At 62.2% G+C, this 13,331-nt stretch overlaps 1 protein-coding gene and 1 pseudogene across 2 annotated transcripts; both read left to right on the forward strand.

The window, feature by feature from the left end:
• Positions 1 to 865: 865 nt before the first annotated feature.
• On the forward strand, positions 866 to 1,180 carry LOC105813991 (annotated as a pseudogene). The gene has a single exon (XR_001137682.1). The product of XR_001137682.1 is annotated as a putative 60S ribosomal protein L37a (transcript).
• Positions 1,181 to 5,926: 4,746 nt separating this feature from the next.
• Positions 5,927 to 13,331, forward strand: FAM132B (family with sequence similarity 132, member B). The gene is made up of 8 exons (XM_012648850.1): positions 5,927 to 6,121; positions 8,354 to 8,476; positions 9,199 to 9,301; positions 10,220 to 10,443; positions 10,515 to 10,623; positions 10,701 to 10,791; positions 11,861 to 11,939; positions 13,196 to 13,331. The coding sequence occupies exons 1-8, from the start codon at positions 5,927 to 5,929 to the stop codon at positions 13,292 to 13,294; spliced, it is 1,023 nt and encodes a 340-aa protein (XP_012504304.1). The 3' UTR covers positions 13,295 to 13,331.

Consider the following 13,331-nt stretch of genomic DNA (forward strand, 5'->3'; position numbering starts at 1 on the left):
CCCAGGGAGGTGGCAGGAAGCAGGGGGGCAGGGCGCTCTCCTTCCTCTGTGTCTTGGGATGACTTCCGTCAAACAAAGGCTCTACATGAGACGAAATTCCCCTCGGGGCGAGGCCCGCCCAAGGCATGGCGGGGATATCCCCGGGTGGCTCTCGGGCCTGTTGGTCGCTTGCTCCCAGCAGCCTCCTGAGAGAGGCAGGGGGTAGCATCTGACGGCTCCCCTACGAGCAGGTGGCATGACTCAGGGTGGCTCAGGCATCCGCAGAGCCCCCAGGTCTGACGGGGTCCCGCACGGGGCCGGCTCAGCCTCCACGCGCTTCCTCTCTCACGTGACGAGGCACCACCTTTGTAAACAAGGACGCTCTGTGGGTGCTGAGCGCCATGTCCCCGCTGTCACAGGGCCGCCAGTCAGGAGTCGGGTCCAGCCCAGCGCCAGCCCTGGCACCGACCCTTGGAGGCCATGGGCAGCTCCCGTCTCCCTCCGGATCCAGGTTTCTCTCCAGGCCCGGCCAGTGGGGGCCAGAGGGGCCTCAGGCATCCCCGGGCGCTGAGGACAGGAGGCCCCGTCCCTCCCGCTTCCGTAGCCCTGACCTGCTTTGCTCCCAGACCCGCCTTCTCAGGCCCCTCTCTTGTGGGACAGTTGGGTCGACTCCCAGGACCCAGAGAGGGGCCCGGGTGTGCTCCGAAGGAACCAGAGCCCGGGCCTGGGGCAAACGGCGTCAGCTGTGGCTTGGGGGAAACAAGGTGAGGGTTTCTGGGAACTTTGACTGTTTCCACACGGAAATCTCCCGAAATGTTTTCTAGACAGTTATGGAAGGAGGCCGGCCAAAGGGCTGTTTAAAAATGAAGACTGACCTTTCTGGGCTCGGCCCTGGTTCGCGGCGGCATGGCTAAACGCACCAAGAAAGTCGAATGGTCGGTAAATACGGGACTCGCTATGGTGCCTCCCTCCGGAAAATGGTGAAGAAAATTGAGATCAGCCAGCACGCCGAGTACACTTGCTCCTTCTGTGGCAAAACCAAGATGAAGAGACGAGCTGTGGGGATCCGGCACTGTGGTTCCTGCGCGAAAACAGTATCTGGTGGTGCTTGGACCTACAACACCAGTTCTGCTGTCACAGTAAAGTCCGCCATCAGAAGACTGAAGGAATTGAAAGACCAGTAGAAGCTCACCTTTGCAGACATGACTAACCTGTAATAAATGGGCTAATTTATGTAACAGGAAAAAAAAAAATGAAGACTGGATTTAAACCATTTTTGCAAAAAAAATTTAAAATAAATAAAATAAAAACAAAGAGAGTGTCCAAATAGGCTCATTTTGATCACAAATGGGTAGTGGAAAGGGTGGTCTGCTAGAGTAAGGCTGCCGGCGCTCCCGCAGGCCTGGTGGGGGTGGGGCAGACCCTGGTGGCGGTTGGGGCTGGGGCGGGGGCGGGGGCAGGGCACGTGCCACTCCATGGCCGCTGCACAGCTCTGGGGCACCAAGCCACACCTGGGCTGACCTGCTGACTGCCTGATTCGGGGGACCAGGAGGAAGCCGGCAAGTGGGTGACTGAGCAATTAAGGAGAGTTTAATAAAGGGCCATCTCCAAGCGTGGGCAGCTGCAGGGGGCCCGGCCAGGGCTGGAGAGGCTCCCCAGCAGCAGCAGGAGTTGGGACCCGGCGGCACCCCTCTGTCTCCGGGGACAGCAAGGGCCAGAGGCAGGCTCCGGGCTCCAGAGCCTGGCAGAAAGGGCTGGCAAGAACGGGAGCCTGGGGTACGGGACGCAGCCTCTGCCACCTGTGACCCCGCCAGGAGGAAGGGCCAGAATGGGACCCCCCGCCACTCTCCTTCCTGCCCCTGGCCTCCCGCTAGCGCCCCTGCCCACCAAGCCCACCAGAATCCAGAGTGCAGGAGACAGCAACAGGCCTCTGCAGGGCGGATGGCAGGCACGGAAGGCAGCCAAGCACAGGACACCGGCGGAAGGCTCTGGCACACTAATCAAACTCTCAGGGCTTCCCAGGGGAAAGGGACAGTAATGTGCTCGTCCACCAAGGAATGTCTGGGGGCAGCCAAGGTGTCCTCTCCCATCATCGAAGTCCCCAGGAAAGCAAGCACCCATCAGCACGTTTGGGGCTAACATGGGCTTCTAGAGAGGGAACAGCTAGCCTTGGAACATGTGCAAATGCCCCACACTCTCAGGCCCACGGGCTGTAGGGATGAAACCCACCTCCCAGCCCAGCGTGCTCATGTGCGCTCAGCGGGTTCGTGTTACCCCTCCCACGGAGCATGCTGGGGACGCCAAGGCCCGCAGCAGCCCCCAGCCTGCAGGGAGCCCTCGGTGCCCTCAGAAGCCAGGCCCGGCTCCCTTTGGTTCCCAGGTGAGCCGGGGGCCAAGGGATGCTTCAGCTACTTCCGCCGGGCTTGAGTTTTCCAGCATCTTCCAGACAGGACACTTCGTTATTATCGTGCATCTTCCCTGTTCCAGACAGGGGAAGCGACTGCTGGAATCAGGCTGCTGCCACCCTCGCGTAGCTCCAACTAAAGGGACCGGGTCGCCTGGCAGTTCCCTGTAGTTGAGTTAGACCACCACTGCGGTTGGTGGTCAGCCAGTTGACCGAGTTGAGAGGATGCGCACTGAAATCTGCCAGCGACGTACGGCAGGGAGGGCACAGCCGCGTCCGAGGGACGGCTGCCTGCTCCAGGGCTGCGTCTTTCATCTTCGATCCCCACCGCCCAGGACAGGGCCGGCCGCTCAGCCTCCAGCATGGTGGCTTCTGCCGCTGTGTGTGCCGCCGACTTCCCCCGCTTCCCCGAGACCAGGTTCGCAGCGGGGCAGCCAGGCATGAAACTGCTTAATTGAAGAATAACGTAGACTGTGACAAGAGTCTTCATGGGGGAAGTAATTCCTGTTTGGAACGGACACCTCTAGGAGCCACCGTGACTTTCTCAGAGCTAACAGACTGCCCAGGGTTTGCAGGGTCATGGGCTAGGGTTATTTTGATCACAGTCGCATTTAAGAACGTGATGCTCAGCAAAACAGCAAACAATATCACCAGTATCCACCTTCTTGCTTTAAACTGAGAGGTGAGCGAAAGATGATTTCTTTTTAATTAACCTATTGGAAACGTGGAGACAATTAGCAGAATATCCCCCAAGAGACCCTCTGGATAGCAGTGAGAAAGAGCTCTCCCCCATTAGACCTGAGACTGCTCCCACCCTGCCCAGGGTGCACACAGCTCACTGCCAGCACGTGGCCCTGTGCCGGGCCTGCCGCAGGAACTGCGTGACGTCCTCTGAGTTGAACTGAATCTGTGGACTCCTCAGAGCTACTGACCTCAGGCTGTGGGGGCCAGACCTGGATGTGGTTTTGTTTGTTGGCTCCACAGTGACCTTGAGCGAATCCCAAGATCTGGGCCTCAGTTTCCTCATCTGTACAATGGGGATAATCACATGATTTGAGAATGAGATGACGTCGTGCGCTTGGAAGGCTCTGGTAAACAGCAAAGGCCGTCTGCATGTCCGTCTGGAGGCCACACAGCAAGCTGACTTCAGGCTCCCACTGTTTTCGGGGTGAAAAGAGGTTTTATTCCCATGACTTCATCAGCAAAGGCCCTTCCTCTGGAGGAAGACAGAAGAGCAGGAACAGCTTGACTGCATCAGGCTGCTGGGAAGCGGCAGAGGCCGTGACAGGAGGCCCCAAGAATGAGGATTAGATTTCAGCCAGGCGCGAAGGCGCATGGGGGAGGCACCCCGTGGGCTGTGGCCACTCATTCTTACGTCCACCCTGGGATTCACCCCTTGCCCCGAAGGCCAGTCTACTTCTGCACCGCAGGGAGAGGGGGCGCCCCTTGATCTATATGATTCTTTGCTGGGCTCTGCCCTCCTCTGAGTGGAACCTGTTTTGAAAGGTGCCCCCAGAAGCACACAGGGGCCCCACCTGAAGGTCACAGACCTGGGAGCTGTCCGGCCCCCTGGCCAGGCCATGTCCTCACCCAGGATAGTGTTACAGGAGGCTGCGCCAGCACCAGAACCAATTTGATTTGGGCCCTCTGGCAGGGCCTATGACATCACCAAGACAGTTCATTGTTTGGGAAAATAACTTTTTCACATGGCAACAGCTCCTGTGCCCAGCACTGGCCTCACGGGCTGGGGCCCCCACTGCAAAGTGGAATGATGTCACAAGAACATCTTAAGGATCATGTCCCCCAAATCAGGGCACCTCATCACCCACGTCCCTGGAACACCATCCACCTTGAGCCAGAGCTGCAGGCAGGCCCCAGCAGGGAGTCCTGCACCTGCGGGGCACGTATTCCCTGTAGGGAAAAGGCAGGGCTGTGTTCTCTTCGATAAGCTTTGAACTCATCACGTAGCTCCTATTCCACACCTACTGCAATAGGAAGAGCCCTGACGGGCAAACACGTGGCTGTGAAGACACAGCCGTGCCCAGTGCCCTGCCTCCAGCCCCGCGCCTGCCTCTGTCCAGGGGCTGTGTGTCCCCGTGTGAGGGCCGGCCAGGCCAGCCAGACGGACGACTGCATGAATGGCCAGAAAAGGTAGGTGACACAGGCGAGCTTGAGTCTGAGATCAACCTTGGCCAGGCAAGGGCACCACCTGCCTGGTTCTGGTACTGCCCTTCGGTTCTTGGTGCCACCCCCTGTCACATAGGACCGGTGAGGCCTCCTTCCTGCAGGCTGCTCTTCTCAGAGAGGTGAGAAGCATCGTCAGTGGGAGTGGAAGACCCTGGAAGGCGCATTTCCAGCTGGGCCTTCGCCAGCCCTTTAACAAATGCCAGTGCAGGTGCCTCAGGGGCTGGGACAAGAGAGCCAGCTGTGACAACGTCACGGGTTTATCTTCCACCGCTTGGGCCGACAGCCACACGAGTGCGCCACCTACAAAGCAGCCCAGGGGTGCGGAGGCTGGGTCTCCCCGGGGAGGGGCCCCAGGAGCTTCGCCTTCTCCTAGGGCCCGCAGGGCCTGATCCACCGCTCCAGGTGGGGTCCCCTCGGTGCCCCACACCACGGGCAGGAGAGGGGTCAGTCCTCCCAGCCTGGGCCTCGGTAGGCCCCCAACAATGCTGGGCCACTGCCCCGGGTTGTAGATTCGCTCTGCTCCCTGCGCCCCCTGGGTCCTGCAGGTGCACCTAGGGTGAAGGAACAGCGCCGCCTGCCAGGCGGAGAAGGCAGCCCGGAAGGGAGGGGTTCCCGCCTGGGAAAGGGGCTCCGAGGAGGGGCCCTGAAGTCTCCCTGCTCTGCCGGTGTCTCAGGGGCCAGACCTTGAGGGACACCTGGGGGTCCCCGCAGAGGACATCACTGACAGAAGGAGGAAAAAGGATGCCCAGGGCCGGGAGGAGGTGGGCGCCCTGGCTCCCCGCGGAGAAAAAGCAGTGGAGTAGCTAAAAGAGTGGAACCGGAATGTTGGTTACACCAAGAAGTGGTGAATGCTTGAGGTGATGGATACCGCAGTCACCCTGATTTGACTGCTACACGTCGTGTGCCTGTATCGAACATCACATGTACCCCGTAAATACATACAACTATTATGTACCCACAATAATTACAATTTTTTAAAGAAAGCAGTCGAGAGGGCCGAGAGTCCAGGGCCGAGAACAGGGGCGCTCCGCTCCCCGAGAAGCAGAAACGCTGGACAGCGCCCAGCGAGGGACCTCAGGACCCGGGACTGGAGTGGAGAAGGCTCAGCTGCAGGGGCGCGCCGGCCGCGGAGCGAGCGCTCTCTGCGCCCTCCCTCCGCGCGCGCCCCCTGCTCGCCCTTCCCCGTCCCCCGCCCCCGCGCTGCTCTGTCCCGCACCCCCGGCTGCAGCGCGCGCGGGAGCCGGGAGGGGGCGCGGCGGCGACCCGGCGCGGCGGGGGATTCAAGCGCGTTATAAGGCGCGGACCCGGGGACTCGGGAGACACCGCGCCCGGAGCCGCGAGGGACCCGCCGCCCGCATGGCCTCGGCTCGCCGCCCCGCCGGAGCCCGCCTGCTGCTCGTCTACGCGGGCCTGCTGGCCGCCGCCGCGAGCCTCGGCTCCTCCGAGCCCGCCGCCCGCCCGGGGAGCCGCGCCCAAGAGGAGCCGCCGCCCGGGAACGAGCTGCCCGCGGACCCCGGGGAGAACCGCGCGGGGCCGGCCGCCCCCCCGCAGGTGAGACCCCCGCCGCTCCGGGACCCCGGCCGCGCCTCCCCTGCCTGGGGGTCCGGGTCCCGCCCGCTTTCGGGCGGTGCAGGCGCGGCCCGGGCAGGGACGGGGCTGACCTGCTCCCTGCATTGGTCGCCCTCTGCACAGCTGTCGCGGCAAAGTGTAGCCCTGACCTTGGCTTTTGCGTAGTTCTTTGGCTTAAAGCAAAATTCTACTAGGCCAGGAAAAAAAGTTGGGAAATAAGTAAAGTATAAATAAGTTGATTTCATGAAATTGGGAAGAACGTATCTGTAAAAGTATAAGCAAATTACTGCCCCCCCACGAGCCTTTTTGGTACGGTCCCTGTGGGTCTGGGGGAAGCGGGTGATCAGGACGGGAATGACCTGGCTTTTGTCAGGGGATCTTTAGCTGGGCCTGTTCCTTCCCACTGCTCCACGGGGGATCAGGGTGGGGAGTGTGTGGCCGCTGGCCTGGGAGGGTGAGAATTTGGTGGCACTTCAAAGAGGCCCTCAATGTGGCCAGGCCCTTTGGTCAGGGAGCTGACGGCTGCCCCTGGCCGGTCATTTGGGTTTCATTTATTCTGAAGGTAGGGGCAGCCCAGAATGCATCCACTAAAGAAGGATGAGATGGCAGCCAGCCGGGGGGTCCCCATGGGGCCTCTATCCCATCCTCCCCTCCCCCGCCCCCAGCTGCTTCCCATGGACTGAAGGCAAACCTCCCTCATCCCCGCCCTGCCAGGTATTCAGCCAAACCACCCAGGTGGGCAAAGCAGCCAGATGTCAGTGCACAGTCACCAGGAGGCAGAGAGAGGGGGCTCAGAGGCTCTGGCGGGGCTGGCCTTGGACCTTCTTTGAGGGCACTGGGGTCACCAGAATCCCCCTGGCTCCAAGGCTCCTTTCCGAGGAGCCCTCGTGGCTGGAGAACTAGGTTGGCCAGGGCAGCTGCCCAGCACCCACGCACCCTGCAGTAGACCTATCCCCTGGGACTCCAGATCGACCTGGCTCCACCCGTTTCAGCTCGTCCCTAAACCAGACTGGGGTCTGAGTCCATCCACAGGCCACGGCTCCAGCCGGGAGGGTCAGCTGGCGCGCCCATCCTCGCCTGTGCGCAGAGCCCTCGTGCGGCATGTTTCCACTGAGGGCCCCGTGAGGCTGTGAAGTGAAATCCCTGGTCTTGGCCAGCAGCCAGGAGGCCACACTAGCCCTGCGAGGTGTGGGGAGGCGCTGAGCAAGGGGCACCCCGGTGCTCCGGAGCCTTTCTCTGTCTAGCCAAGGTTCTTCCTGCACTGAGGCCTCCGTCTTCCCACTGCAACACCCTGGCCTGTGCATTGGCCGGTCAGCTCCCCAAAGCTGGCCCTGGGTCCCCACAGCCAGGTCTGTGACTTGGCAGCCAGGTCAGCCTCTGATCAAAGGGTGTGGCCAGCTCTAAATCCCAGGTCCTACTGTCAGCCCCTGGAGTTGGCGCCCATGACCTCCTCTAAGCCCTATTGGGTCAATTTCCATCCCGGCTGACAGCCTTACCTGGAGCCCAGACCGCCTGAGGCCCACTGCGCAAAGGGCCAAAGGCCTCTCCCTGGAAGTTTCCTCCCAGAACTTTGCCCAGTGTCAGGCCCCGTCAGAACGCAGCATGCACAGGACCATCCTTGCTTGGGTCAGTGCCTCAGAAGTGCCACAGAGGCCTTGAGTCCTGACGTCTCGCCTGGTGGCCCTGCCCAGCCTGGACTGCAACCTGAGGCAGCCCCGAGGGCTGAAGTTGCCTCCTTAGAACTTCTGACCGTGGGGAATAGACAGGAGGGTTGGCTGGTAGTTGGGGTCCCTCATAATCACAGTTACCTTCCTGAGCACCTATGGGTGCTCCAGTGGCAGGGTCTTCCTGGGTGACTCCGGACGGCGGCGTGATCATTCAGCTCACCTTGAGGAAGGAAGCTGGACTGGGCGGTGCCAGGGCCCACACCTGCTGCAGAGCTCTGCACCCCATCTTCCCGCACCTGCATCGTGGGCCCACTTCCCAACGAGTGCAAAGTCCAGGCCATGGTGTGGCCTGTTCCCTAGGAGTCCTCCTTCGTGGGCCATGGAGATGGGGTGGGGGCTGTGCTGCCTTTGAGGGCACCACTGGTGACAAGAGCTGGGCCCCCGGGTGCGGAAGCAGTCCTGCACACGATCACCTCCTGCAAAGCGTCCTACCCGCTTGGCAGGTGCCAGGCGAGACGAGCTGACCCGCGGGCTGGCTGCGTTGCAGGAGCCCATCTCTGAGCAGGCGCACAGTGTCGACCCACGGGACGCCTGGATGCTTTTCGTCAGGCAGAGTGACAAGGGTGTCAATGGCAAGAGAAGGAGCAGGGCCAAGGCCAAGAAGCTGAAGGTGAGCAGGGATGCCGCCACACGTGCCCATGTGAGTGGGGGTCTCCGTGTCCTGGCCCTCGCCCGCACCCACTCACGCGTGCCGACCGTTCGCAGCAGCAGAGCCCCTTGCGCCTCAGCCCGGGTGCAGGGAACACAGAGAAAGCACCAAGCCAGGGCCCAGGAGCCCCAGGTTAGGGGCCTGGTCCCACCGTTAACCCCGCACCCCTAGAATCCCAAGCAGCCCGGACGGCTCCCTCTCTCCTCCTCCCTCTGCGTCCAGCAGTGACAGGGCCTTGCCCGGCAGCTGTGGCACACGCCAGAGGGCCTGCAGGTGACCGCAGTGACGAACCAGTCTGGTTCCCAGGGCGCGTGGGCACTGGGGCCCTGGCAGCTGCGGGGCTCCCGCTCTCGCTCAGCCTTGGGCCTGGCCTTGGTCCTGATGGCTGACTCCTGCTGTGAGCCCCAAAGAGGTCCCACATTGGGGATCAGACTGGGGAGCCCACCATCCCGCCTGCCCCACACCTCCAGCACGACCCAGTCCTCGAGCTCAGGTACCCACTCGGCCAAAGCTTTCACTGAGTTTGAAGCCCCAAGGCGGACCTCTGTCTGGAGGTCGGGTCCTCCGGAGGCCAGCCGGGGCGCTCGCCTGCCTGCCGCTGAGTGACTGACAGCTTGCAGGGGGGATGCCCACGGTTCCCTGCCTGCCTCCTGGGTGTCCTCACTGCCCACATTCCCTTCCAGTTTGGCCTGCCAGGGCCCCCAGGGCCTCCCGGCCCTCAGGGGCCCCCGGGCCCTGTCATCCCACTGGAGGCTCTGCTGAAGGAGTTCCAGCTGCTGCTGAAAGGTAGGGGTGCGCAGCGACGGGCACAGCAGGGCGAGGGAGGGTGTCCCCAGTAGCCGAGACGGGGTGGACACGAGGAGGCATCTCTCTGTGCTGGGCTCAAGGATGGTGGAGCTGGCCTTGTCCAGCCCCTGCCCTGGCCTGGGCCGTGTCTGCCAAGGGTCAGGGGTGGAGGCAGGAGGAGGAGGATCACGGTGAGGAGAGGAAGGTGGACTAGCCCCATGCCCCACCTGGGAGTCAAGTGAGCCCAGCGAAAGCCGGGCGACCAGACTGGCTGCTGGCACAGGCCCCACGGGAGGGCAGGGAGGACAGTGTACCAGGACAGCACAGGGTGGTCCCTGCTTGGCCTCCACAATCACCACCTGGCCCAGGCTGGGGCAGCCTGAGCTGGAGGCTGCAGAGGGAGGGTGCAGAGCTGGGCCAAGCTATCGTGCCAGGGGATGTCTCTGCACTGCTGCCAGTGGCTGAGTGGTGGCTCATATTAACTAGAATTGATTTTATTATGAAGAACTACTGAGAGCTGTTTTCCCCTTTGAATTCCGTGTACTGTTTATTTAAACATACTACCTTCAGTGTTGAAGAACCTCCTTGTGATATTAATAATATTTCCAGCATAGCTACAATAGTTGTTTACTGACACCCACCTTCTTCCAAAAAAATGTGGGTAGGATAGAGGTGAGGCTGGAGGACAAAGACACTGGGTGCTGGGTGTGCATCTGTCCGGAGCTTCCCGGTAGCAAAAGTGTGAAGGGAAACAGGATCAGCTGAAGGATCAGGAAGCAAAGTGTACTGAGGCCCTGCAGGCCCAGGGGGCATCGCCCTCAACCCCTACTCTGGCCAGGCAGCTTCTGCCCCTTTTAGGGAAGAACCTCGCGGGCGAGGTGGTCCCCGGCGCGCAGCCACAGGCTTGCTCTGTGCCAGGGGCGGTGTGGCAGCGAGAGCGCGCGGAGCCTGAGCCCTGCACCGGCGGCCCCGACGGCCCTGCCGCCACGGGGGAGGACGACGACGAGGAGGCGGGTGGCGTGCTGGCGCTGCTGTCCCCAGGCCCGCGGGCGCCACGCGTGGAGGCCGCCTTCCACTGCCGCCTGCGCCGGGACGCGTTGGTGGAGCGGCGCGCGCTGCAGGAGCTGGGCGTCTACTACCTGGTGAGTGCGGGGCACGGGCCGGGGCGGGCGGGACGGCGGGCACCCGCGGTGACCGTCCGTGTGCCCCGCAGCCCGACGGCGACGGCGCCTTCTGCCGCGGCCCGGGCCTGAACCTGACCAGCGGCCAGTACACGGCGCCCGTGTCCGGCTTCTACGCGCTCGCCGCCACGCTGCACGTGGGTGAGGCCCGGGGCCGGGGGGTCCGCCCGCCCTCTCCCGCCCCGCCCGCGCGTGACCACGCCCCGCCCTGCCCGCAGCGCTCGGGGAGCAGCCGAGGCGGGGGCCGCTGCGCCCCCGGGACCGCCTGCGCCTGCTCATCTGCATCCAGTCCCGGTGCCAGCACAACGCGTGAGTGGCCCACGCCCCGCCCACTCGGCTCCTTCGCCCCCCCTCGGTTCCGTGCTCCCCCGTGCTTCCAGGTCCCCCTGTCTGCTCCTGCCCTCACTGTCCCTACTGCACAGCAGGGGCTGTTAAAAACGTCTGTGCACAGCCTGGGCGAGGCAGTGAGACCCGTCTCTACAAAAAATAGGGAAGTCAGGCGGGTGGTGGTGCGCGGCTGTAGTCCCAGCTACTCAGCAGCCCGGAAGTGCAAGGTTGCATGAGCTGTGATCACACCACTGCACTCTGGCATGGGCGACGGCAAGACCCCGACCCCGTCTCTAAAAAAAATACAAACAAAAGTCAGTCCAGTGCCACTCCCAGCCCAGGCTCCCCAGCTCCCTCCCAGGACCTAGAAGGCCTGGCTCTTCCCAGCTTCCTGCCACTGCCCTCTCTCCTCTGGCCACGTGGGACTCTCATCCGGGGGCCTGGGCACCACTGGCACCTCCTGAGAGGCTTTTCCTGACCGAGGGCTGGAGACCCCGTCCTCTGTCACTCCCCCACCCCTCACCTGGGAACTTCCTTCCCCATGACCACCTCCGCTGATCATGGCTGGTGTCCCTGTCCACACTGCACCATCCGGTCCATGACAGCAGTGACTGTCAGCTCCCTGTCTCCCTGGCACAGAGCAGGTGCTCTGCAAATAGCTGGAGGGCACCAATGAACGGACAAAGTCCAAAACTTCTTAGTCTGGCTTTGAAAACCTGGCAGCATTGGTCTGAATAGGCTTTTTAGCGTCACCTGCTGCCACACCCTTGCCTCCAGCTGCAACAGCCAATGTCCCATTTCTTATCAGAGCCAGGACTTTGCTGCCCCTTGCTTGGCTCTGGCCTTGCTTCTCCTGCTAGTCGAAGCATGCCGTCGTCCCTGTCTTCCTTCCTCTTGGGGACCCAGTTCAGTCACTGCCTCTACGGGAAGGCCCTGGCAAGACCAGGCACTTTGCTAGGCACGGTGTTGGCGGCTGGGATGACTGTGAGTGTGCTGTGGTGAAGCTGGGATCTTGGGGGGCAGGCTGACCCTCTTTCTGTCTTGGCAACAGCTCCCTGGAGGCTGTCATGGGCCTGGAAAGCAGCAGCGATCTCTTCACCATCTCAGTGAATGGCATCCTGTACCTGCAGGTGTGTGGGGCGGGCTCGGGCAGGGAGGGGCACCGCCTGGGCACAGGCACAGGGTGGCTGGGGGAGGAAGAGTGTTGACCAGGTGCTCAGGATCACTGGGCGCAGCACCCTCAGATCTAGGCCCAGGAAAGGTTCTGGGACAGGCCGAAGCATGCACCCTGGTGCGGGCAGAGCCAGGCTTCAAGCCTCCTTCCTCCAGACCCCAGCCCTTCCCTTTAAGATGCCGTCCTCCGGAGCAGCCACTCCGCTCTGCAGCCTCCGGTTGTCAGACCTCCTGAGCATCTCATACTGAGGCTGGGTGCTCCTGGCCACAACAGGCCTGTGTGGGGACCCGCGGCAAGAAGGAACGGAGGGACTGAGGTCTGCCCCAGGTTGATGTCATGGCCCAGGCCCACTTCAACTGTGGGAAGCCAGAGGTGTAGTTACCTCCTGCATAAAACCTCAAGTGACCATCTCTTGCTGGCACTGTGGGGATTTGGGCAAGGGGTTAGAGAAATTGATACGAAGGTGGGATTCACTTTAAAAAGAAAAAATTCAAGTGCAGGTGTGTGGAGTAACTGCTCCTGTTTCATTCTCACCGTGCTCTGGGGAAGGGAGTGTTACTCTCCGATTTGCCCAAGCCCACACGGCAGAGCCAGGGCTGGAGGCCAGGCTGTCCGGCTCGAGTCAGCTCTGTGGTTGCTGGAAGGCACTGCGGTCTGGCGTGGGCACTGCGCAGCGTGCGTGGGGAACTCAAACAGTCCGTGCTCCACCTGATCTTGTTAAGATGCAGATCCTGATGCAGGTCTGGGTGGATCCCCAGATTCTGCGTTCCTGGGAGTCCCCAGGGGGTGTGATGCTGCTGGTGCGTGGATCACATTTGAGCAGCCAGGCCAGAGTACTGGTCTCACTGATGGCCCTGCCAGGTGACTGCGGGGCCAGGGCCACCCACCTATCTTGGAGCCCTTATAGGCTCAGAGAAGCCCTGCAGCAGAGAAACCTGTTGGACTCTTGAAGCCCACTCTGGCCGAGCAGGGGCTTGCCCCCACACACAGACTGCAGGGAGCCAGGGAGCAGCACTGGGAGAGGTGCTGGGTTGAGTCCAAGCCCTTGCTCTGCAACCTTGGGCAGGCCATATCCTTCTCTGGGCCTAGGCCCTTCTCCTGTGCGGGGCAGGAGAGAGTGTGGCCAGCTGGCCCCTTGGGCACCTCTGCGGGCTCTCAGGGCCCTGCTGGTGCAGGAAGCAGCCCGATGCCTGATAGGCACCTTCCCTGCAGATGGGGCAGTACACCTCCGTCTTCTTGGACAACGCCAGCGGCTCCTCTCTCACGGTGCGCAGCGGCTCCCACTTCAGTGCTGTCCTCCTGGGCGTGTGAGTGGCCACCGCAGGCCCTTTCTCTCGCCAAGCAAATG

The sequence above is a fragment of the Propithecus coquereli genome, unplaced genomic scaffold, assembly GCF_000956105.1.
Source record: "Propithecus coquereli isolate 6110/MARCELLA unplaced genomic scaffold, Pcoq_1.0 Scaffold295, whole genome shotgun sequence".
In the NCBI taxonomy this organism is placed as follows: Eukaryota; Metazoa; Chordata; class Mammalia; order Primates; family Indriidae; genus Propithecus; species Propithecus coquereli.